The following is a 26,595-nucleotide window of genomic DNA, read 5'->3' on the forward strand; positions in this document are numbered from 1 at the left end:
GGCTGTATCACCAATGAACTACATAACATTATTACATAATACATAATGTTCTTATACAGTTCAGTGTGTATCACGCACACTGGGACACAAATTTCTTGACAAAAGGAAGAAGAACAATTGAAAGTTTTGGGAACTGAAATCTTTTTGTAAAAATAAAATATTTTTACATTCTGGGACAGTGACCTTTTCTTCCAGCTAAATACATATGTCCATATTACAATGTGAACGTACATGTTTAAGGCACAAAGCAAATAATACATAAGAATAAAATAAAAAAAGAACAGAATCCTATTTCTCAGTTTACAGCAGATAGCTCATCAATATAATAGCCCCCCACCTTTATTATAGTGCAGTAGTTTGGTAAAAAGAATGTTGATTAATGTTCAACAACTGTAGCCATATGTCTACCAGAGAACAATGCACTCCCAATGAAGGATGCACATTGATCAATATACAAAAAAATGATGATAATAATAATAATAATAATAAAATAAAATAAATCTAAAAATGCACTTTCACCTGTGGTCTTTGGACCAGTCACATGACTCTTGTCTCTCAAGCCCTGAAAATGGCCTCTTGAACCCGGCAGCTCTGAAGAAGCACTGAGGGATGTTTCCAGAGCACCAGGTGTGTTCAGGTTTTAACGCAGAGGCAGCAATGGCATGTATTTGGGAAAGCACCTCTGTTTATGTGTTACATAAAAACGCTCTACGTTCACACCAGCTTGACTCGCAGCCTTCACACATTTCTTTTTCTCTCGCTCTTTTCTTATTCTCTCTTTTCTCCCTCTCCTGGGTTTTCGGGTTTGAGTACATTTTGTTCTGGGGGGGGTGGTGTCAGTGGTTGACAAAGCCCTTCAACTTCAGAAGCTGCACCTCCTCCTGTTGCATAAAGAGTGGAGGAAGGAGCAGAAGAGAGAACAACGTCAAAACTGAAAACAGATCTGACTCAAAAATAAAGGCATGTGCTGCTGTTCTCTTTCGGACACACAGAAGTAAAAAAAAAAAAAAGAAACTAAAAAGAAACCTCTTCACAGCGTTACTTAAAACATACAAGTAGGCAAATTTATTACCATTTTACAGTTAGTTATTTGGCAGAACGCTCTCATCCAGAGTGACTGAAAGAGCTTACTTAATTTCACGCACAAACCTTTTATACAGCTGGACACAAGAGCAACTCAAGTGTACAAGGGTTAAGTACCTTGCTCAAGGGTACAACAGCAGTGCCCCACTTGGCAACTGAACCCACCCCTCAGGAGTTACAAGCACAGTTAACTTTTTATACAACACTGCTAGCCTGGTGTATCGGCATGCTGTAAGACCTGGAGCGGCAGACCCTTCAACCAGCGTGCTTCCTGTAAAACCTGGACCGGCACACACTTCCACCAGCGTGCTTCCTGTAAAACCTGGAGCGGCACACACTTCCACCAGCGCGCTTCCTGTAAAAACCTGGACCGGCACACACTTCCACCAGCATGCTCCCTGTAAAACCTGGAGCGGCACACACTTCCACCAGCATGCTCCCTGTAAAACCTGGAGCGGCACACACTGCCAGGGATTCGGAGTGGGACTGCGGCTGGCGGCTGGCGGCTAACTCCCTGCACCCACCTGCAGCGCTATCCGTTTGTTTCGCTCTTCTTTCAGCTCCTCCTTCAGCTCCGCGATGTCCAGCCTGTGAAAGGAAGGTTTAAGGAAACGTTACGCGAAGCTCGAGCCTCGGCCTGCTCACCCCTCAGTCAGACCCGATGCCTCAGGCCTGCACAAGATCATTGTCTGATAAGGCTTTGTAAACACCAGCAGAGGATGCCCAGAGCTTTCAGACGTACAACAGCCACCTACTTATCCCTTAGATAGATTCATAAACGCTTAGCCATCTTACTGAGAAGTGCTATTAAATCATGATAATAATGGATTGCATTTTTATGTGCTGTCCCTTTAACTTGTAGGTTCTAGTACCCTGTTTCTCACAGGAAGTGAAGCCCCATTGACTGATTGGCCAGCCTGAGGCCTACATAGGAGAGATGATGCTGTGCCTCTGGCCAGGATTGAGGGAGAGAGAGAGAGAGAGAGAGAGAGAGAGAGAGAGAGAGAGAGAGAGAGCAGGACTGGAAAAGGCCTCTTGTCTGTACTGGTTTCTGTTTGTTGTTTTCTTTCCTTGTGAATAAAATCATTCTTCAGGTTATTTTCCCCAAGCTTGTGCTCGCGTCCCTCGTTGCGTTAAGACTGCTGAGCCAGGTCACAACAATTTACACAGGATCCCAAAGTGCTTCAGCGTGAACAGGGAAACTCAGCTCTACCAGAGCAAAGCACGGCTGGGGAATAAATGAATGAATGAATGAAGTAAAAACTCACTGCTGCCTGTTCTTTAGCAGCTCCAGAGCCATGCTCAGCTCTCGAACCTCGGCGCGGAGTTCCTCCTCCTCGTGGGTGGGCCTGGGGGGCTGGGTGCCCCCCCCCTGGTCGGGCTCGTCAGGTTTTGGGGCAGTTGCGCTCTTGGGGCATAGCAGACCGTCTTCAGCCTGTGAGGTCACATTGAATTATTGTGATCAATAAATCATCATATATCACAGCAGCTTGCATTTCAAGAACCAGTTATTGCAAGATTGTTTGTTTGTTTTCCTTTTAGCTTTTGGCACTTTTCAGCCATAAACCTTTCCCCTTCTCAAATGAATTATGGTTCTGCACTGATGTCACAATACATTCTGATTCTACACTGAAGTCACAATACATCACGGTTCCAAACTGATGTCAGAATGCATTGGGGTTCTAAACTGATGTCAGAATGCATTGGAGTTCTGTAGTGATGTCATGGTGCATTAGGGTTCTGCACCAATTTCACAAATCAAAGGATTACTCTTCATGCCATTTCTATGTCCTGATGTTTCTTGTTTGCCTCACACTGCATGGTACCTAAATGACTGTGATTTCTGGACATCCATACACCTGTCATGATGGTGGCAAGGCAGAAGCCATTTTATAACGCAGACGTAAGCAGTAATACACCTGATACCCTGAAGCTGTGGAGCTTTGTCTCCTTGCTCTTCCTTTTCCTGGCCACTCTTGAGTTAGCAGGGTATATCTGGGGCAGGGTGGGGTGTGTATGTGTGTGTGTGTGTGTGTGGGGGGGGGGGGGGGGGGGGGCGGGGGGTTGGTTTGAGGCTTACCCCTGCTCCGGCGGCCAGGGAGGTTGGGGGTCTACGCTGGGGGGGTTTGGCTCTGTTGGCCGTGGGGTGTGTCAGCTTCTCAGTGGACACCTCCACACTCAGCTGGTCTGCATCTGGAATGACAAGGGGGTCAGGAGCTGTGCCTGCAGAGCGGTACCCATGTTTCCTTAACCCTTTATGAAGTGCGCACAACACTTCTATTACCGTGTCATAACATATTAACAACTCATTTATAAGCATGTGCGTGGATATTTTGGTCAAAGCACTGGCTGTCAGAGAAGTGACATCACATCACATTTGAGAATGGCCTTGTACACAACATGTATGTCATCCTTTGATAAGCGCTTGAATTTGCTTTGGAATGATGCACAAAGATGTTATGATGTCTTAATGAAGGTTTTCTTAATATACATATATAATATGTACAGTGCTTTAAAAGTATGGTAACAGCAAAGTGAAATTTGTTATTTTTGCTGTATACTTAAGGAATTTGGATCTCAGATAAAAAGATGAATCAGCTTTTACATCATAGTATTTACATGCATATGTGTTTTACCATGTTACAGAAACAGCTGTTTTTTCATGTGTTTTTTACCATGTTACAGAAACAGCTGTTCTTTCATGTGTTTTACCATGTTACAGAAACAGATGTGTTTATTTCAATCTACATGAACATACCCATGAATAGCACTGTATATTACTGTATATATAATTCACGCTTCACAAGCTGCACCTTTTTTTTGTAAAATGTTCCATAAGTAATAACCTGGACACCCAAACAATTATTCAGTAATAATATGATTATGTAAGTGTAGTGGGTAATAAAGAACTCAATGCATATGACTGCAGAACCAGGATAAATGTTTCCAGTAAGAGGGCGAAAAAGCGTCTTTGTCTTGAATTCTAGTAATTAACAGGTGAGACGGCGTCGACCCCACAAATTAAAAAATGATAATATTCAAAAGCTGCATTGTTTTACAGAGCGTTCACTGAGACAGGATGTGTTGACCCGACAGTATACACCGCAGATTATTACAGTAAGGTGATCTGTCCAAAACTGCAGTAAAAATTTCCAGAGAAAATCCAATCCCATTTCACGGGTGAACGGGTTTCTGAGAAAGATGCTGGAAAGGTGCAGACGCGTTTACCTTTGTCTTTTTCCGTGGTTTTTGGCAACGCGGGTGGCAGCTCTCCATTGGCTCTGAGGAACAAATGTTTGGGAAATTTCCATGAGCATTTATACCATCCTCTAAATAACATCTCAAAAAGAGTATACAGTATGAGGCATATAGACGTTCTGTGACCAAATGATAGAACACATTTATGCATCTATGGAGGAGGGGCTGGAGGGGGTATTGAGATGGGGACCTGGACCTTTGCAAACATGCTATCAGTTTATAAAGTCAAATAATCTCAAGCAAAAGATTTGTATTTATTTGACCAGAGAAAGCACCAGTTTTCTCTGGATCAATAAAGTTATTCTGGAGAGGAGAGCCAGGATCGTTCTTTTCTTTTCCACCTCGGTTATTCCCTTTCTTACTCAATTCTATCAGCTTAAAACATCATTGGAGACAATTCAGAACACATTTTTTTTTTTCCTTTTTTCTCCCTTGGTAGTTCGAATGCATTGTGATTCTGCAGTGATGTCACAATTCATTGTGGTCCCGCAATGATGTCACAGTACATTGTGGTTTGTTCCAAAGTGATGTCACAATTATTATGGCTCTACACTGAGGGCACGAGTTCTGTAATGATGTCATAGCATGTCATGGTTCTGGTCTCTGGTGTCACAAAGCTAAGATATCTTTTTGTTGAGAAACAAGAGTGGTGGACTGGTTATGACCTGGTGAAATTCCCTGTACCAGTACTCAAGTGTGGTGCCTGAAAAGTCATTGTTCTTGGATGTACTGTACATTCTCAGAACCTTTTGTATTGTAATAAAGGGTTTTCACATTTCCCTCGATTCTCAAATCAATCACACAAAGACCTAGCGCAAGGAAACTTCTGCTGTAAGCTTAGGCAGAACCAGTAACATTATTATCATTAGTAAATTTGCATATAAATACACTACCGTATTCTGTGTATTTGAACATCCATACCACACAAACAGATAGTTCCAAACCTAATTAAAGAACTGTTAATGTAAATATAACATCCTGTTTTGTACTACTTTGTTTATCTCATTAGCAGAAATCTGTTTTACGGTAAAAATAATTTTAAAAAGTAGCAGGTGCTAGGGCATTTCCAGTTGCTAATGTTGACAGTGTAATTTGACTGTGCTTGATGTAGTGTGACAAACCAAACAGTCCCAGAACCACAACTGAAGAGCTGCACAGGCCAGTTGTCAGCTTCCTCGTTTTAGGCCAGCCCCAGTGCTGCTGGGTTTTGTTTTCATATCTTAAAAAAAATCATCAGCTAAATTTCCACCCAGGAAACCAGGGTCTAATCAACTGTGCAGTCAACTGCTTTAACATGGAACAGTGTAAACTACAAATCCCATGAGTCTCCTTGGCTGAAGCCACTTCAGCAGCCAATGGCTCACCGCACAGGAACCAATCCTGGCATTTTATCAGGAAGTGAGGTTCTGAGGAAGGTGTTCTGGGGCTGCTGCGTTGTACGGCCTCTTTCTTTCCATCCTAGCTTTCAGTTACCCCGAAACAAGAAACAGGAAATGGCATCGTGCCTCCGTTTTGTTCCATTGCGATTCATCCATCGCCTCAGAGACGTTTTCCAGTCTGAACCTGTGGCTTTCGGACTACATGCTCTCCCCTTCTTCTGTCGTGAAACTGGGACATCACCTCACCCACAGTCCCGTGTTCCTCTCGCCAACAAAGCAGGAGCTTGCTCAGGGTGGGGGCAGGGTCGGGGGGGGGGAGGGCCGGGGGAAGGGTTGGGGGGGGGGGCGTCTTTCCTGGCATTCAATGTTTGTTTTTGCACTGTGGCTGCTCAAGGAAACGCTGGGTGCGGACTGCAAACAGTCCCTGTTGTTGGTTCTTCTTAAGATATCTTCATCAAGCTGCAGTCACTCATGACGGGCGAGCAGGACTTCACCAAACCAAACGTTTGAGTGTTTTTCTTCCCACTGGGGACTCACAAAAATCTCTTTCTTTTTTTTTTTTTTTTACCTCACTTGCTTTTTTTTGAGGTTTCAGGCCTGGTTTTTACTCGATTCTCCTTTCTCTGTGTTCTCTTTAAAGTGTCCTTGTGACAGCGTCTCTGTAACGAGCACTACGAGCCCCAGCTTGTTAGGACATAGTACACATGCATGTTTTGCATATAAACCCTCATATTAAATACCCACTTGCTTAGGTAAATACCCACTTGTTAGGTGTATATTTGTGAGGCTTCGCCGGTGGAGGGGGGGCCTTCCGCATGCCTGGCAACATCAGCTTGTTGGGGGGGTCACTTCTCAGGTCTTTGGAGTCCATCTTCTCATCTGTGGGGAGACAGACAAGCCCCTCAGAACAGGAAGCACTGACTGCAGCTCGTTCATTAGTGACTCCTGAGTTATGATGCAACTTCCTGTAACTCAAGTGAACAGAACAAGCACGGCCGCTGAGTGGTAATTAATGGGCACATGGTAGCATTTCAACGGTGCTTTAATACCAAATGCATAACGTTCATTTAGTCCCACGTATCTCCAAAGTTAAAGGGCGGCATGCAAGTTCTGTACGTAAGCCTCCATCTCCTTGGTTGGCAGGACACACGTTTTCTCTAGACTTAGTCCACGTGCGCCCCTTTGAAACATGAAGATAAAAACTTGAGAACACTGTTTGACAGCAGTTTTAAATAGTGCGGTCGTTTTGTTTTTTTAAGCACTGGAAACCCCATCGACCCCCTCCGCCCCGCCCCCCCCCCCCCCGCCCCCGTTCCTCCTTGTCCGCCTGTGTCTGGTGTGTATTCAAGCAGAGCCAGCACAATCTCTGTTTCGCTTTTAGCTAACTTGCGTAACTCTCCCGTTTTTTTTTTTGTTGCTTAACTGAGGCAGCTGGCGCTGCTGCAAGAACTGCAAGACTCAAAAAGCACCAGAAAGCAGTCTGAGTTCTCGCTGAGGTCTCACTTGGAACACAAGAAAAATGAAGCCAGGACTTCGAGACGGCAGACGCCAACACTCCAAAAACACCTTTTTTTTCCCCCCACATTGAAACTTTTCCCAAGCTTTCCACATTCAACCGTTCAAAGCCTTTTTAAAATAAAAAAACGATGCTATTCCCTCAGTCTCTTAACACTGAAAGTGTTTATCATAATGAAACATTAACAAATCCACTACTGCATTTCAACCCGCATTGCACCTACATAATCATTTTTAACTTCAAACCTTTTAGGTCAGCCATAATCTGGCCGAATGACTATCATTACTGCATTTCAGCAGATTTTCATTAACGCAGAATAATCTAAATTATCCTTGTGAATTTGTGCAAATATATCTTGAGAGTAGTAGCAGCCTGTAGTTGTTCCAGTGACCTTCGGTATGCGCTTACTGTGCATCGCTTTGGATGAAAGCGTCTGCCTAATAAATGTAATGTACTGTAATCCAGGGGAAGTTAATGAGGGTAAAGTGCTAGAAAACTCTTCAAGGTCAGACCAAAGGGGAACAAGGAAGGCTGAGCTCGTGTTTCAGGATTTTATGCCAGCTCTCTGTTCTTAGCTGCTTTTTCAGTGCAATCGTTCATTTGACCTGACGCGTTTGAAAAAGTTGCGTGCTGCCGCTGTAGCCTGCACACGTATCTGTGGTGAAAGTGTTACATGACATTACATTACAGGCATTTAGCAGACGCTCTTATCCAGAGCAACTTACACAACTTGTACATAGCATTTTTTACATTGTATCCATTTATACAGCTGGATATATACTGAAGCAATGCAGGTTAAGTACCTTGCTCAAGGGTACAACGGCAGTGTCCTACCCGGGAATCGAACCTGCGACCTTTCGGTTACAAGCCCAGTTCCTTACCCACTGTGCTACACTCCGTCCGTGTTCTACTACGCTCTGATACAGGAGCCAATCAGCACTGGAGTTTTCTGGTTCAGAGAAACTATTGGTTGCGCTCCCCTCACCTTTTGGAGCAGGCGGGCTGGGCTCGCGTGTCTTAGTCTCCATTGGCGACGGCTCTCCTTTGGCTGAAAGAAATCAGAGTTTGGGAGCATTAATCACATGCATGTTCACCACTGCTAAAACACTAATCATATGCAAGTTCACCACTGCTGATGCACTAATCACGTGTGTGTTCACCACTGCTGATGCACTAATCACGTGTGTGTTCACCACTGCTGATGCACTAATCACGTGTGTGTTCACCACTGCTGATGCACTAATCACACGCGTGTTCACCACTGCTGATGCACTAATCACACGTGTGTTCACCACTGCTGATGCACTAATCACACGCGTGTTCACCACTGCTGATGCACTAATCACACGTGTGTTCACCACTGCTGATGCACTAATCACGTGTGTGTTCACCACTGCTGATGCACTAATCACACGCGTGTTCACCACTGCTGATGCACTAATCACACGTGTGTTCACCACTGCTGATGCACTAATCACGTGTGTGTTCACCACTGCTGATGCACTAATCACACGCCTGTTCACCACTGCTGATGCACTAATCACACGCGTGTTCACCACTGCTGACATGCTACAGGACAGAGGGATCCTTCAGGCATGCAGAGACCAGATCCATCATTTATGCGTTTGTGAGATCCTGCAAAACATTTCACACACACGCAGACACACACACACATATTTACACGCGCACACACACACACACACACACACACACAGCCTGTAAATCCCTGGCTGTTTTGTGCAGCGTATCGCAAGCTTGCCTGCAGGAGGCAGCGAATAAAAGCCGTACATCCACAGATAAGACTGAGCCCCAGCTGAGCTCTATTTCACATCACAGTGTCCCAGCGTCTCCCCCAGGACATCCCGAAACTGAGACGCACCTCCCTGACCCTGTCTGTGGGACGCCTCTCACCGACGCACAGCTGGGCTGTGGAATGACTCAAACACGCACGGCGACTTTAACGGTCACTTCCTCACAGCCGGCTACACTCCGCAGCTACACTCCAACCTTTCTGCGCAACATCGAAACAAGGCATTCGTGAGCGAGATTTAGCAGCTTTAACGCAAGGTGCATCACCTCATAGACGCCTATGAATTAAATCATGACAACCAGCTAAATATAAATGAGTGCAGATCAACTGTATCACCATATGCCAAGCATGAGCCGATTTACAAAAAAAAAAAAATCCTCAGAGTATTTTGCTACACGCAAACGCAAACATTGTCCCTCCAACAAGATTATCTCTTGATTGCTGATGAGCTGGCGCGCTCTGAAATAGTCCTCAGAGGGCTCTGAGACGCCACTTCTCTTCACGCCGAGAGCCGCGCAGGCGGCACAAACGGGCCCACATTTCGGCTGCGCTGATTTCTGAGAGCTGCCCCGCGCGCGGGAAAACAAGGGGAAAATAAATAATGCCTTTTTTTACGAGAGGCCACCCCTCGGCCCGGGAGCGGGCATGCCAGCTTACAGCACAAAGAGCAGTTCAGAGAGAGATCGCATGAGCTCACTGAGTTCAGAGAGGTTGAGCGTGACAGAGACTGCAAATACACACACACACACACACACACACACACACACACACACACACCTGGGGAGCATGAGGGAGAGAGAGGGAGCAGGGGGGAAAAGAAAGAGGGAGAGAGAGAGAAAGAGAGAGAGAGGGGGGGGAAGAGGGCGGGTGATTTAAGGGTGAGATTTAAGAGAAAAGGCAAGGATGTGAAGGGAGGGAGAGAAAGAAAGAAAGGGAGGGAGGTAGAAAGAGAGGGAGAGAATAGGGGAGAAAGGGAAGGAGACTTAGAGAGACAGGAGAGAGAGAGAGAGAGAGAGAGAGATAGAGGGAGAGAGAATAAGAGAGATGGAAGGAGAAGAGAAGGGGAGAGGTAGATAGAGGGATAGAGGGAAGGAGAGAGAGAGAGAGAGAGAGGGAGATGGGAAACGCAGCCTACCTCAGCAGCACCTGTACCCTACAGACCTCCGCGCGCCACGAGCAGAGAGATCTGCCCCCGTCTCTGCTTCCTCCGTGCCGGGTCACACGACAAAGCACGGCAACACCCCCCCCCCCCCCCCCAATCCTCCATCCTCCGCCACCACTAAACCAGGTCACATGACCTCGCTGCGGTTTCCTGACTTCCTGTGACACGGCACGGTCTCTGTGCTTTGGCGCAGCTTTATTTTTGGGTTTAACTTCGTCTGCGTCTGAACTGGGGGGAGGCCTGGGCATGTGCACTGATTTCTGGACCGTCGTTGCCTCGCAGATCCGGTCCGAAGAGAGCAGTGGCACGTCTGCGCACTTGCGCCAGCATTAGACTGCTCCCCCCAAAAAAACATTTTCATTAAAAAAAAAAATATCTATCGATAGCACCTGTCAATGCTTGCTGTGTTTGCTTGTACGTGTGGACAGCGTTGCGCAACGCAACTACACACTTCTTTCATGTAGACAACCTTCACACAACAGCCGGGCGTGAAATAAAACGCAACGAGCGCAGAGATGCACTCACACTCCCTACCGCTGCCCTACAAGCGTCAGCAGTTTCCAGCTCAGAAAGCAAACGAACGCGAAAAACACACGACTGCGGCACCTGGGGCTTCGCGCGGCTGCGAGAGATTGCCTCAGATCTTCGATAACAGCGATTTGACTCAAACCCGCGACTTCCTGCAGCCACGCGCCGCGAACTTTCCGCGGCGTCGGCGCACTTCCTGTGAGAACCTGCACGCCGCCACCTGCTCGCAGCAGCAGCGCAGCGCGAAACGGCACTTTCACACTCTTACGGGTAGTGTGAAGGCACTGCGCTCATTTGCTGTTTGTACATTTTGTCAGCTGTAAGTCTTGTTGGGCAACTTTGTTGTGTATCATGTCTGGTCCCCCCCCCTTGCAAAAGAGATTTCAATCTCAATGGGGTTTTGGTTAAATAAAAAATAAATAAACATTAGCGTGCTTAGCGTACACACTGCTCATGCCTTCTTGAATGAGGAATGGAGAACTGGAGAGGGAAAAAAAAGAAAAGAAAGAAAGAAAAACACTAGAGGAAGAAAAGCCGCAGGTTTGGCGGTCTGGGTATCCAAACTGAAACTCTTCGGCTCTTCAGAGAAGACTCAGACAAACTGGCGCACAAATGCTCTTCTCTTTTCCTTCTTCACCGTAAACAGTTTTTTTTCCCCTCCAGTGACATAGCAAAATGGCCACCCTCTTGTTGCACAGAAGGGAGCAGCCTCATTCTACTACGAAGTATCCTTTCAGTGATACTGAGGTAAAAAAAAATTACCAGATAGAAAATATCCGTGATTAAATGGTAAATGGTAAATGGACTGCATTTATATTGCGCTTTTATCCAAAGCGCTTTGCAATTGATGCCTCTCATTCGCCAGAGCAGTTAGGGGTTAGGTGTCTTGCTCAAGGACACTTCGACAAGCCCAGGGCGGGGTTTGAACCGGCAACCCTCCGAATGCCAGACAATCCTTACCTTACCTCCTGAGCTATGTCGCCCCATGATTAAAAATCAGTTTGGCGGAGTGGGACACAATGCTAGCGGTAGCCCCGCGGACACGTGGCGACAGTATGAAGCGGCTAGCAGCGGTATCCACGCGCTGCAGCGCTCACCTGAGCTAGCGCACACCTGACCTGGCACACACCTGAGCTCGCGCACACCTGACCTGGCACACACCTGAGCTAGCGCACACCTGACCTGGCACACACCTGAGCTAGCGCACACCTGACCTGGCACACACCTGAGCTCGCGAACACCTGACCTGGCACACACCTGAGCTAGCGCACACCTGACCTGGCACACACCTGAGCTAGCGCACACCTGACCTGGCACACACCTGAGCTAGCGCACACCTGACCTGGCACACACCTGAGCTCGCGCACACCTGACCTGGCACACACCTGAGCTCGCGAACACCTGACCTGGCGAACACACGACGGCACCACGCCAGATCTCCCCTTCCATGGAGCTCTGAGTCTGCGGTTTTATAGCGCCATTAACACCTGGCAGGAGCACCTGCTCGTCCAAAACAAACCTCACCTTGAGCGGTCACATGACTTTGCTTCCGTGTGCTTCCTGACAAAAATAAAACGGCATATCCGACAACACGGTTTCCATGGTTACGCGGCGACACCTGGCCTTACCTGCGGTCGGGGGGGTGTCGCGGCGCGCGGGCGGCTTGTTCTTGTCCTGGGACTGTCGGGGGGGGGGAGAAACAGGAAATTACAGAGTGACTGGTGCCCCCCCTCCCCCTTCGGCACAACAACCCAAAACAACACCAGACGCCAGATACAGCTCAAAGCCGACCCTTCCTGGAGCCCCACCAGCAGCTCACAGAAGCGTGGAAAAACTTGGAAAACCAGGCAGCAGGAAAAAAAAAAACGTGGGATTAATTCGGAATGTTGTGTCTGCTCCTCCAGTCTCAGGCGTAGTGGGAGGGCTTCTCGCCTGTTTGGGTTTGTTCAGCCCCTCGACCCCCCACGCCCCCCCACCCCCCCACCCCCCCCCCCCCCCCACGCCCCCCCCTCCCAAAGCGGGCTCTTTAATCGTCGCGCTCAGCCTCTGTGCACAATTTCAAACGTCAGGAAGGAGGAAGAGGTCTTTCCCCCCGATCCCAGAATGGTTGCGGTCGGACTCCGGAATCCCCCCCCACCGGAGAACCAGCCAGGGGAAATTCCCGCAAGTGAGAACACTGAGTCATTCCGGGGACACCGGCCTTCTCTTCCTCTCACCACCCCCCCTCAACCCGCCCCCCCCCCCCCCCCCCCCCCCACCCCCCTTCCCACTCACTTGCAGAGTGTCCGTCGGAATCAGCATCACAAAGTTGTCGGGGAAGAAGCCCCGCTTCCCATTCAGCTCGCCCTCCCACCATCCCTCGTCCTCCGTCTCCTACAGAAACGGACACAACACAAACATCTCAGATCGCCAGGGGCAACAGCAGCGGCAGAAGGAGGTCCTATCGGTGCTCTGCGGTCTCCCATTGAAGTGAGAAAGGCGGGGTCAGTGGCAGTAAGGCATCCAATCAGCAGCCACTGCTGCAGGCTCATCAAAAGCTCTCTCTTAATCATAAACATGATTTTTTTTTCTTTCTTTTTTTCCCCGAGCGATATGAATCACAGCCTGCAATTTTCTAAGTGCGTCACTTTGCGAATTCGTGTCAAGGCCCAGTGGGTTTCTGTTTCCCTGAAGTTACTCCGGAAAACTTGGAAAACCCGTCAAACCAGAATAGGCGACACAACAAATATTGACAGAAGTAAGGCGTGACCATCAAAGCAGATCATATTAATCCCCATTTCCCTACTTTCATCTTCACAAGAACAAAAAAAACACCAGACTGACTCTCGCACTCGCACCCTTATCAACGAGAGTCAGATTTTTCCGGCGAGAAATTTCCGCACCAACAGTATTTCCTGGTCCTTGTTCAAACGGCGAGCCTCACCTTGGAGATTATCTTGACGATGTCGCCCTTCTTCATCGTCAGCTCGTCCTCGGCCACGCCCGCGTAGTCGAACATCACCTGGGCGCATTCCTTCGCTGCAACGCGGGAGACGCCGTCAGACCCGTGCCCGTCCCGCAGCTCCCGCCCGCCGCACCCCCGCGACGGCTCGGATAAAATTAGCAACAGCAACGCCCGGACCGTTGCGACATTCTGCACGCGATCTCCAGAACTAGAGCGGTGACCTGGGGCTGGGGCTGAAACGGGTGCAGCCCGTAAACCAAGCCAGATCGGTCCAGAGGGGGCTGGTGGGGGCTGGTGGGGGCGGGTCCAGTTAAAGGCCAGGTAACAGTTGGGTGATGTATGATCAGCGCCACAGGCGATTATGACATTTGGTGGAAGGTCCGAAACTAATATTTATACTACAGCGACGGACTGTTTGTCATCCTCACTATCAGCATCGTGCTCATCCCTGAGACTTAAATTGTATTGAACTTACTTTAAAAAAAATAATAAAATAAAATAAAAAACATCACAGACACATTGCTCCAGCAGTTTTCACCCCTTTAAATTGGTACTGTGCCCTCAGGTACAGAAGGTTCAGGTTAATCCTCAGCTAATTGCTAGTTGGTTTAAAAAAATAATAATTTTTTTAAACCAAACAGCCCACAGTAAAAAGAACAGGTTTCCTTGGATAGGTGCCAAGACCAGCGTTGCGTGTTACACTGAAACGGCTACACGTCATCACTGCAGTCCAAGTTTACGGGTAATGTGAGGGAATCACCGGAATGCTGCACAATGAGATGACTTCCTTATTCCCTCCCGTTTCCCATCATTCAATGCTCCAGCAGAGCTTTAACAGAAACTACCAAGAATTCTTCAATGAAATAATCAGTTAAGATAAACACCAGAATAAAGGTTTATCCACTAAGCAAACCTGAGCATAAAAGTGCTGATGAAGTACATGAACCAGTTTTTTCATGATAACATTCATTGTAAATGGTGTATGAGACATTGTGCTCACCTGGTGTTTCTAAAGAGCAGTCGGGTTTCACAATCTTACGTTAGCAAGCGGATGAAGGAAGAATGGCTGTTTTAGAGGAACTCATCCAGCACAATCGTCTACCTTTGCTTTAACATGTAAAGCTCACATGTCCGAGTCAGGTTTTTGGGTTTAAAGTTAAATTTTGGGTATAAAGGTGTGTTTTGTGAGTGAAGTTATCGACGGGACACCCACCATCGCTGATCTTCTTCCTCACACTCGCCCTCTGCGTCTGTTTCACCTGAAAGGAAACGGAAGCACGTTCAGCGGCCTGCTCTTCCTGGCCCATCTCTGGGAATTTAAATTTTCAGTTCAGTTTGGTTTTATCTGTACAACACAAATCAGATTCACACAGATCCAGTCCTGATTGGAGTGAGAGTGTCACGCTTGCTTAAACCCATCTTTAAGGATGTGTACACTTTAAAGTTCTCTCATTGTACACTACCGTTTCATCATCATGTATGTCACTTCTAATTTATTTCTCTGTCCTCTGTCCTTTAATATCTTTTTTTAGATGAATTATGTTTATGTGAAGCAAAAGGTTGTATGTAAATAAAGTCTCCTTTTATTCATTCATCCATTCATTCATTCATCAGTTCATTTATTCATTCATTCATTCATCCATTCATTCATTCACTCATTCATTCATTCATTCGGTCATTCATTCATTCACTCATCCACTCATTCGTTCATTCATTCATTCACTCATCCATTCATTCACTCATTCATTCACTCTCCCACCTCCTTGCTGAACAGGGCCTCAGTCAGCTTCGGTCGACTCTTCCCTTCGTTTTTGGCGTCTGAATGAAATTGTGGGGGGTGGGGTGGGGTGGGGGGGGGGGGTACAAGGTCAGGAGCTCTTAAATTTAAAATTCTGATTTTTGTTTTGTAAAAAAGTTATGAGTTATCTGTGTAAGCATCTTCTTGGTTGTTGATTATATCCGCTTTGTGGATGTAAAATTTTCAGAAGAGCCATAACATTATTTTAACATTATTTAAGTGTGTTGTTGTATGTATTGTTGTATGTTAGCAGTTAAATTAAATTTCCTTGTGTTATTGTAAAGCACTTTGACCCAGGGGGCTGAAAAGCACTCTACATGTAAAGCTTATTATTATTTATTTGATGGTGGTTTACAAAATTTCAGGAATTATTGAAAGTTTGAAAACACAGGGTGCTGTCTCACCTTTTGGGGTGATGAAAATCTCTTTGACAAAGTTTGATGGAAATGCCCCCACCTCACCATTTTTCGAGCCCAACCACCAGCCATCTTCAATCTGCCAACAGACGAACCAGAGACAAGGAGAAATGTCACCTTATAATCCCCTGGCAATCACAGGGGCCTTCAGTGGAACATAAACACTTAACAGCTGCACAAGTTACATCTCTGAACTATGAAATATTTAAAAATTAAAAACTGGATAACTTCAGGTTACAAACAGAACCAAACAAGTTTAAATCCCTCCACAGACACCTGTACAGCAACATTACAAAAAAGAATAACTGGTTTGGCAATTTCACCACTGTTCACATCACATCACAGGAAGGTCACAGGCCTTCGTCACTGGTGATATAACCAGTCCAACCTAATATCACAGCCGAAACATCAGCAACTGCCATGTTTTCCCCTTTCTTTTTGCGGGTGCATGAGTCAGCATGATTTGGGTTTTGGATTGTCTAGCATGCCAAACTTAGCTGTTCTAAAGAGAGACAGAGCGTGATCTGAACACACAAAGGCTGAGGAAACAATGACATTCACTGTCACAGCTGGTCAGACTGGGTGCTTTTATTTTCAATATCCGTGGGTTCCTTCTGCTTCTTTTTTTTGTGCGTGTGTGTGTGTGAAATATTCAAAAAATGTACGCAATGTTGGATGCTCTTCTTGACACGTGTGATTACATAGGAGGCTAGTTAAATTCGCTAACGACAATGCATTTTACCTGGAATCGAAAGTCAATACACTATTCTCCCGGCACTCTGAGAAATAAAGGTACAGTTAAGGAGGTATATTTTGGTTCTTTGGGGAACAAATTTCCCAAATATACCCTGAAAGAACAATAGTGTTCTATTTGGGAACTAATATGTAAAAACAAAAAGGGCACAAAAGGTAAAATTACGTATTGCTGGCGAGGGGTACAAGTTCGCGTACCTATAGGGAGCCGCCTCAGTGACAGGCGTTTGCACATTTGCAGGCACTTTTTTCGTACCTTTTGTCCGCGTGTGGGAAGAGCTGCGGGTACGTACGTCAAAGGAAGCTCGTGCGTCAAAACGATCGCGTTCATATTGACTTACGCGCGAGCGATTTATTTAGCCAAGGTAGCGCACCTGCAGCAACGCCTGCTCGCGCCGTTTGAAGCGCTGCTGCGTTTCGGTTTCTTTGTTTCTGTGCATAAACCCACACTAATCCCCCCGTTCTCCGGCATTCCTCCGGTAAAGGATGACTCGATAAGCCAGCGTGAAATGCTCTCACCCTCCAGCTGCAGCGTTTCAAAGGCACGGAAACATACAAAGACGTCTGTGCTTTGTCAGGTGTGAGTCATTATTATTATTATTAGCAGTAGTAATAATAATAATAATAATCATCATCATCATCAATCTGACCTTCATACAAATATACCTGGGGTGTCCAACCCGAAAGGGGCTAATGTGGGTGTAGGCTTTTGTTTTTAGCTGAGCACTAACTCACCTGATTCTACTTATCAGGGTCTTGATTGACAACCATAATTAGTTAATTAGCTGAATCAGGTGTCAAAGAGCGGGGCTAAAACAAAAACCCTGCACCCACAGGAGCCCTTTTTGGACAAGACTGGACAACCCTGAAATAAACCAAACAAGGAAAGAAACTACAATTAAAGCAGGGCTGCCGAACCCTGTTCCTGCAGATCCGGTAGGTTTTCACCCCAACCCTAATCTGGTGCACCCGGTTCTACCAATTAGCAGTTTAATGAGATCTTTAGTTGTTGAATGACGTGTGCTGTGTTAGTAGTTGGAGTGAAAATCTACAGGACGGTAGATCTCCAGGAACAGGGTTGTGCAACCCTGAACTGAAGTGGTATATATATGAAGCAATGGCTATAGAACATGTAAACAATGCACCGAATCTTGTCAAAATGGACGAGAGCTCGTGATTAAAAGACGCTGCAGTCAAGACCAGTGGGGAGGAGCTCTGCGTTCTACCTCTTTGATGATCTCTACAGTGTCGCCCACCGCCAGCTCCAGCTCGTCCGCGTTCTGGCGGCTGTAGGCGAACGCCACCTCGCACTTCCTCGTCTGCAGTTTCGGCATCCTCGCTGGAAAGACACAACGGACGTAGTTACAGCCAGTTTTGCGGCGTGCGCAAAGCAAAGGCATAGCTACGTAGGCTACATATACAACGGCAATTTACACTTCACAATTTAGGCATTTTTAAGCGTTAGCTAGGAAACTGCCGCTGCAGCCTAGCGATAAGGTAAGCCCACGATAAAATCGGAGATGCACGCGACGGAAAGTTATTCAAAAGAACCTGACAGAATCAAATAATAAAGCAGCTCACTAAATCCTGCTCTTTCCCCCACCTATATCCCTGAAATCACAGGTGAGCCATATTCTCCTCGAGGCTACGTTTTTGACTTTGTGCTTCATGGAGACTGATAGCACTTTAATGCTCTGTTTAATTTTTCTGGTACGATCATGGGCTGCCACACCCTGACAGATGTCTGAGCTGGTACTGGTTGGGAGTAGAACATATTTAGAAGCTCGGTAGGTGTGCTTGACGAGACAAAGCATGCGCCTTCATCAGATATTTTTTAAACACATCCTAACAGGCCCAATGTAACTCCTCTCGACCAAGGCTAGTGAGAGAGAGTGAGCAAACGTGAAATAGTTTCAGCAATAAGAAAGATCAGAATGTATGTATAATCAGAATACTGGTTACTGTGAACGGTGCAGACACTAGAGCTGCCATTTCAGACGCAATACCATCAAGTCTAAAGGTATTGGTTGTCTGGGGGATCATTAAGTGTGCATTCTATCCCCAAAAACAACAACCCAGACCAGGTTCTAGACCCTCTTCAGTTCTCAATCTGATCTCTCTCATCTTTTTTTCCTTATAGCTTATTGGTCACCAGTAATCCGAGACCTTTTTTTCCAAACCGTCCCTAGTTTCACATCCTCTTGGTTTCATGGCACAAGGTCACTTGAGTTTGCCAATAGAATACTGAGTTTTGATGATGGAAGTGCAGTAATACAGGGCTTATGAATCACTTAGTTTTCTATTTATCTTTTGTTAACAGGTGCCGTTATACATATATTTATCTGTGTTTGTGTGAGTGTGTGTGTAAAGTCCTGATATCCACAGTTATACACTGTAACCTTACAATCACTGATAAGCTGATGTGTTATCACTGAAACCCAAATAAGTTCTGCAATATGCAGTCATGATTCATGATTCATTTTTAGATTACGGAGGCATACGTTATATGCATGCTTCCTGTTCTGCTTTACATGCCTTGGATATGGTTTATCATAACGCTTTACGCCTCATTACAGGTGCAACATTCTTAACCCATCATTGTCCCCTATATGAATGGTCTGGGTTAATTCTTTACATCTGCGCAGATCGATCCACTGGTACATATTAATCTACAAAACAATAATCGGTCTACTCCCTTCCTACCTCAGCTGTCTGCTAATTAGAAATTCACAGTTATCACCTCCGCTCTAGGGATGTGATACTCTTTAAAGTCCCTCGTCCCACTACTGAATTTGGTAAGATGGGTTTCAGACATTTTGCACCTTATAGTTGGAACAATCTGCAAAAATTTTTTAAACAAATTAATTTCAATTGTAGACTTTAAACATGCAATTCATAATTATGTGACTGAAGTATGCTCCTGCTTTTAACCTCTTTTAACCTCTTCTCTACATTTAATTATTGTTACACCTCTGTCTCATTCCACATTTGATGTTTGTACATTTTGTCAGGTGTAAGTATTGTTTGTTGGGTAACTTTGGGTTTCATGTCAGGTCCCCCTTGCAAAAGAGATTTCAATCTCAGTGGGTTTTTAATAAAAGGGTGGAACCCCCCCCCCCCCCCAGATGGTACACGTGCACTCAATTCCTCAAAGTTGTCTGTGCTCTAATAAGAACACGCCCAGTATTACTTTAGTCTGCTTCCCCTTTCACATACTAAAATCATCTGCAGTGGCTGAGATACCGAAACCAGCACAGCCTCACCCTTTAACCACTTGTGTCTGGTCACTGTGACAGAAGAACACCTGTCTCAGAAGGCCCACGAACCCAACACACGTCCACATTACTTAAGACGTCACCGTCAGCCTGGCAGACGGTAGACCTTATCGTTACTGTAGATGGTAATGATTGTGCCAGTGACAGAGATGGGGAATACAGATTAAACAAAGACATCTACATCAAGTTTTTTTTAAAGGGATGTTCACACTACAAGCTTCCTTAAAGGGATGGTGATACCAAAAAATGAGACAAAGACAAAGTCTCACAAGCTGATGTTATGGTGATATTCACAGAGGCTTCTTTAAAAGGATGGTACAACCAGAAAAAGAATGTCCTTTAAAAGGCCAATAGCAATAGAAATGATTCATGATTAAAGGGATCGTAGTATCAGAAATTATTTTTTCTAGAAGGGAAGGTGGCACCAGAAACATTTTTAGAAATTCTTTTTTGAAGGGAGGCTATTGCTTGAAAGACTATTTCCTAAAGGAAAAGCATCACCAGAAATGAGGATTTCTTAAAGGGACAGTATCACTCACATGTCCTTATGCTCCTTGGCTCACGCTTGCTGTCTCCGATCAAATACACTGGCACCTCCTGCATAGACAGTCAACAGAGAACCAATGAGAACACAACAGATGAGTCATCTTAGAAAACATCCATCTAAATTCATCACTTATTTCCTGCCTAGAGCAGGGGTGTCAAACTGGAAGGCTGCAGTGTCTGCGGGTTTAACTCCAGTCCTGGAGGGCTGCAGTGTCTGCAGGTTTAACTCCAAGCCTGGAGGGCCGCAGTGTCTGCGGGTTTAACTCCAGTCCTGAAGGGGGCGCTGTGTCTGCAGGTTTAACTCCAGTCCTGGAGGGCCGCAGTGTCTGCAGGTTTAACTCCAGTCCTGGAGGGCCGCAGTGTCTGCAGGTTTAACTCCAGTCCTGGAGGGCCACAGTATCTGCAGGTTTAACTCCAGCCCTGCAGGGCCGCAGTGTCTGCAGATGTTTGTGGTTTCCTTTCAATCAGTAGCCAAGTAAGGCCCTGAGAATGTGGTGTGTGGGCTCTTTAGTTTGACACCCCTGGCCCAGAGAGAGTCCACCGCTGCATCGACACCCCTGAAGGTGTGTGCCATTACTGTGTGAGCTGGTCATCTTTTCTACACTTGACACCTGTGTGGAATTTACCTTTAACTAACTTCTGATAACTCAAAGAAAGAAACTTTCAGAACCTGAAAGAACTCAACCTGAAACATGGTGCACTGTGCCACCATTCATATCACAGTGACACTATCATATAAACATGGTTCTCATGAAATATGGGGGGCACGTTGCATATCAGACAGTGTGCCAGTTAACAGAATGTTCATAATGGTTCCCAAAAGTGTGAGGTAATATTTTAAAAAGCCCGCATGTACCTCTTATATTTGTCCTTCAAAGAAAGTGTTACTGAAAAAACATTAGGTTGCTGAAGAGTAATTGGCACCACAGTCGTCATGTTTGATGCCACTAGTTTATAACAGTTGTTTTAATACATAAACAAAAATACCCCGTAGCACAGAAACGGGCAGTTGGCGAACTTTGACCTTGACAAAGTTGGCGGGAAAGATCCCCCGCTTCCCCCGCAGCTCCCCCTGCAGCCAGCCCTCCTCGGTTGCCTTGGTAACTTTCTTCACCACGTCCCCCACATGCACCTCCAGCTCGTCCTTCATGGTCCCCTCAAAATCAACCAGCACCAGGACCTCTACAGTACAGAGAGGGAGAGAGAGAGAGAGGGAGGGAGAGAGAGACAGAGGGAAAGAGAGAGGGAGAGCGGGAAGCAGAGGGAAGGATGGAGAAAGAGAGAGAGGGAGAGAGAAAGAGAGAGGGAGTAGGGAGGGAGCAGGTGAAAAAATAAGAGAGAAAAAGAGAAAGAGAGAAAGAAAGGAAGACAAAAGGTAAGGAGAGAAAGACAGATAGAAAGAGGCAGAGAGAGTAAAAGAGAAAAGGAGGGGGAGAGAGAGGGATGAGGGAAAGAGAGACGGGATATTAATAATATTAAAACTAACGCCAGACCCAGTGGCATGGGGGTATTTTTACCTACAGTTCTCCTCTTCCCGTCAGCTGTTGTGCCCTTTGATTGCGTGCGTGCCTGATCGCCCGATGCATTTTCCAACTTTCCTTTGGCAGTGCATTTTACACTAATTAATCAGTGCATTCCCTGTCTATTTTTAGACGTATCTCTTTCTGTTTACTGCTGCGAGCTTTGAGCAACCAGACACCCCCCCCCCCAACATCCCACAGTATCAATGAACTAATAATAATAATAATAATAATCATAATAATAATAATAATAATCATAATAAGTCCATCATATTGCAGTTCTGGAGCTTTTATGAGCCTGAAAATAAACGGCAGCGTTCGTCGGAGCTTGTTGGCATTTCTGTCGCGCGCGGCTGTTCTGGGAGGCAGGAATGGGCCCGGGCAGGTCCGGAGCTACGTGCTACGTGCAGCGGCAGTGGGCGGGAATGCCAACTGCGGAGAGCCGGAACGCCAGCCCGGAACGGCGACGTTCCCGGAAGCTCCAGGAAGCAGTCAAACACTGCCACCATATTCATTTATAATTTAGCCCATTAGCAAACACTCTTTTTTGTTTACTTTACATTTAAACCTTCATCTGAACCAGGTGAAAGTCTCCTTGGGATTAAAAATATCTCTGGAAAGGGAGACTAGTCTGTGGGGGCAGCATGAAAGACATACATTAAAGCTGCTTCCAAAGACAACATAAAAAGACAAAATACTTAGCTTAACGATATCAAATATGCAATCAAAATCCATAAAACCAATCAAATACCAATATAGAGATATTTTCTAGATTCAGAGAATGTGAGAATTGGTTGAGAATTCACCGAAAGAGATCGGATCACTTGGGTTAAAGTCACTCTGTAGAGCAGTGGTGTCAAACTCGTGCCATGGAGGGCTGTGTGTGTGTGCAGGTTTTCATTCCAACCAATTAATGCTGCCTTAATTGAGTCCAATTAATCATTCAGCCATATGCGTTTAACTGCATTGAAGCACAGAATATAAGAAAATTTTTATTTATACAATGCGGGTCACCATAGACGTCGGGTCACCATTGTGCACAAACCTGCATCCCTAATTCAGCAAATAATTTAACTAATTATATAATCAAGATCTGAGGCTGGGATGAAAACCTGCATACACACGGCCCTCCATGGCAACGAGTTTGACACCACTGCTGTAGAGTGTTCCATGTAGAGGCAAAGGAGTATTTAAAGGCTCAGCTTTGTGCAAACACGGGGAACTGACATCAGCAAAACATCCTGAGGGCGTAGGATGTAATGACCACAGTTCCTGAGCAAATATGAACGCAGGTAAAACGGGAACATTCCAATGATTGACAGCCACCGGCAAGAATCCATTCAGAAGGATTTTCGGCAGCAAGAATCTGGTGCCAATTCATTTATGGACACAACCAGTTAAGCTGCTTAACACACAACTTACTTGGAAACAATACATACGGAAACCTCCAACATAAAAAAAGTGAGACTGAGAATGTAGTGCTTTCAATAACAAATGGGATCGAACAAATAGTTTTCGATGTACAATTCAATTAAATATTATTTGTATAGTGCTTTTTAACGGGGCTGCATTTTTGCACTTGTTGATCATCGAATCAAATCAAAATTTCCCAAAGAATTCATCACGATACGCATCACAATCTGCCCCAGCTTAAACCCCCCCCCCGCCCCCCTTCACAAATCAGACAGCGGCATGGAAAACCACTCCGGATGGCATACAGGAGGAAACCTTAGAACAAACTTTTGTTGTTTTACTGATTACTTTTCCAGTTTTCCTGTAATCCCTTTCTGCGTGCTTTTCTTTGGGGGGGGGGGTGGGGGGTGGGGGGGGACGCTGAGTATCCCCCCCCCCTTGCCCCTCGCCTGAGTCTCTGGTGTGTCCAGTGGTCTTGTGAGTGCATTTGGTATTCTGCTCAACCTCTTCTTATGCATTGCTACAAACAAAGCAAAGGCTGAGCAGGATATTAACAGACATAAACAGTGCATATTGCGATTAATATTCTGTTTTGAAAAATCTTATTTATTCTATTTTTTCATTAAAATGTCCCTTGTAGAGCATGTTTTAACGCTGTAGAATATACGGCTCTTGAGATTAAGACCAGAGACTCGTGTCCCTCACAGCGGACAAATATGAGTTGCCGGGGGGGGGGGGGGGGGGGCGGAGGGGGGGGGGGGGGTGGTCGTTGGGTAACGTCTACCAAATCCTGACGCTTCAGGCAAACAAGGACATTTTCGGTTCTGTATAATGGCCACACGGCACATGTCAGCCCTTCCGCAGATTCGGACGGAGCTTCCTCACGTCTGCGGGGGAACTTCGAGAGGTTGCCCCTGCACCAAAACCACTGCGGGGGGGGGGGGGGGTGACACTTTTAAAAACCCGCCGTCTCAAACGTCCAGACCCAAGGCCGTGCTGACAGAAAACCACAGGACTATGAGTCGCCAATTTAGGGTGAGGAAGCAAAATCTGTTTCATCAGCTGCTTGCGTTGCAGAACATACATGCCTGGACTTTCTTTGGTTGAAAACTTCATGGTGAATATATTTCACGGCAGTGCGTTTTAAAAACATATTTCCGGCTTCCAATATTTTGAAACAGAAATAGCTTGCTTGTATATTTGCTTATATATTGTGACATGTTGCAATATATATTTTCCTTAAATTTCTGTAAGGGCATTCTTTTAATACGCTGTAAAAAAAAAAAAAAATTTTACTCAAGGAGTGGCATCAGTCTCTCTCAAAGTCACAAGTCAAGAGGGCATTTACATGACTGATATAATGCAGAGAGGCAGAGGGCCAGTTTCACCCCCCCCCCCCCCCCCCCCCCCCATGTGACTCAGCGGAGTCTCAATTAGGGAAACATCACCCCCCCCCCCCCCCCCCCCCGGCCAGAGTTCAGACGCTTTTCACGCTTCCTGTTCGCGCGCGAGGATCGAGCAACAGGATCTCCTCCAGCACAGCGGCGTCACTGTTTACTCTTTCCTCAGAGCTGATGTTTACAGCCTGGCGATACTGCGCCCTGGTCATTATCTCTAATCCTTATAAGAACCCTCCCGTCTTCACTGCAAGAGTGGCTCTGATCCTTATAAACCCCCCCCCCTCCCGTCTTCACTGCAAGAGTGGCTCTGATCCTTATAAAAACCCCCCTCTTGTCTTCACTGCAAGAACGGCAGAGAGCCATGGATGTACATCTCATTTCAACTTTTGTGGGGGGGGGGTAGGCACTAACAGTATCACCTAATAAAACATAAAACATGATAATAATATTGGGGGGGAAGGACCATTTGATGTTTTCCCAAAGTTGGGGGTGGACTAGTCCCCCGTGGACGTGTCTCCGCCGCCACCTTCACCCCCCCGCCCCCCCCCCCCCGGGATGAACATCCATGGCAGCAGGTAAACCTCAGAGAGCCGCTCACTCCTGCTGTCATGAACCACTCAGCAAGCTCACAACCCCACCCACCCCCCCCCGCCCACCCCTCACCCCCCCACCCTCACCGTGGGCAAAACCGCACACGCTCTCCGCACACGGCCGCTTGCCAGCGATCGTAAACAATAGAACCTGCCACGCTGCAGATCGGCGTTGGGATGCCTTCTCTCACAGCATTCAGCAACGCATCGGCGCGCAGACTCCATTACGATACCAGGTTCTGCTCTCCACATCACCGCCCCAGGCCGTTTGTACGCGCGGGTCTTTCTGTGGCCCCCCCCCCCGTCATGGGGTAAGAGGACAGGGTGGGTCCTCAGAATCGGGTTAAAAGGGTGACCGTCCAACCAGCGTGGAGGTTTCCTGTGAGGGTCAGTCTGGCCCACATAGCCCCACATGGACAGCCGAAACCTGCCACTGCTGAAGCTCTCACGGTATTTATTAACATCCTGAGAACGAAAGGCTCCTGCTTTGAGTTTGTTTACCCTGGTCTCCATTTATTTGGTGAGCTATAGAATGACCCTTACCGCTTCAACAACAAGAACAAAATCCCTAAATAACTCAACTCTCAAACAGCCAAATATGTGAAAAGTTGTCTGATTTTGCTGTACCGTTATCACTTCTGGGCACTCTTGCCAGAGTGCGGATAAGGACGTTGTTTCCCAACTGCAAATACAACCCCACAGGCATTTAGAAAAAGCTCCACGGCTGTCACGAAAGGTAAAGTGTAAACGCCAGAGATCGGTGACCGGCCGGCGGCACAAACAGCAGGCCGTGCCCTCGCGTTTGAAGTTTAGCTCGACCTCATGCCAAATCAAAAAAAAAAAAAGAAAACACGGGCGCCAGACCTCCAAAAATAAGCCCAGAGATGAGGAGAGAGGGCCCGGAGCGACAGAGCGAGATAGAGCGAGATAGAGCGATGACCTTACCCATGGCCTCCGGAACAGCGTTCCCTCGTTCTCCTCGAAATCTCGGCTTCACGCGGGGAACGCAGTCCTCGTGCGCAGGTGAGACAGAGACGGGGGGGAAAATCACACACCGAACGCAGGTGAGACACAGAGGAGAGAAACAGCAACCGATGCCTTCTGCCCTCAGTGCAACCTCCTATCAAACATTAACGTGGAGGAACTCTCCCAACGCTAGCCCCGACACGTCAGATAGAGAGAGGGAGGGGAGAGAGAGAAAACA

At 46.5% G+C, this 26,595-nt stretch overlaps 1 protein-coding gene across 1 annotated transcript; it reads right to left on the minus strand.

The window, feature by feature from the left end:
- Positions 1-124: 124 nt before the first annotated feature.
- sh3d21 (SH3 domain containing 21) lies at positions 125-26,595 on the minus strand. The gene is made up of 17 exons (XM_035392370.1): positions 26,337-26,595; positions 21,493-21,650; positions 20,462-20,519; positions 17,874-17,986; positions 15,883-15,973; positions 15,440-15,498; positions 14,894-14,939; positions 13,660-13,754; positions 13,011-13,109; positions 12,365-12,416; positions 8,222-8,284; positions 6,485-6,599; positions 4,312-4,364; positions 3,164-3,276; positions 2,352-2,518; positions 1,608-1,671; positions 125-881 (listed from the first exon to the last, which is right to left on the minus strand). The coding sequence occupies exons 1-17, from the start codon at positions 26,338-26,340 to the stop codon at positions 837-839; spliced, it is 1,395 nt and encodes a 464-aa protein (XP_035248261.1). The 5' UTR covers positions 26,341-26,595; the 3' UTR covers positions 125-836.

Source organism: Anguilla anguilla, chromosome 1 (genome assembly GCF_013347855.1).
Source record: "Anguilla anguilla isolate fAngAng1 chromosome 1, fAngAng1.pri, whole genome shotgun sequence".
NCBI lineage: Eukaryota > Metazoa > Chordata > Actinopteri > Anguilliformes > Anguillidae > Anguilla > Anguilla anguilla.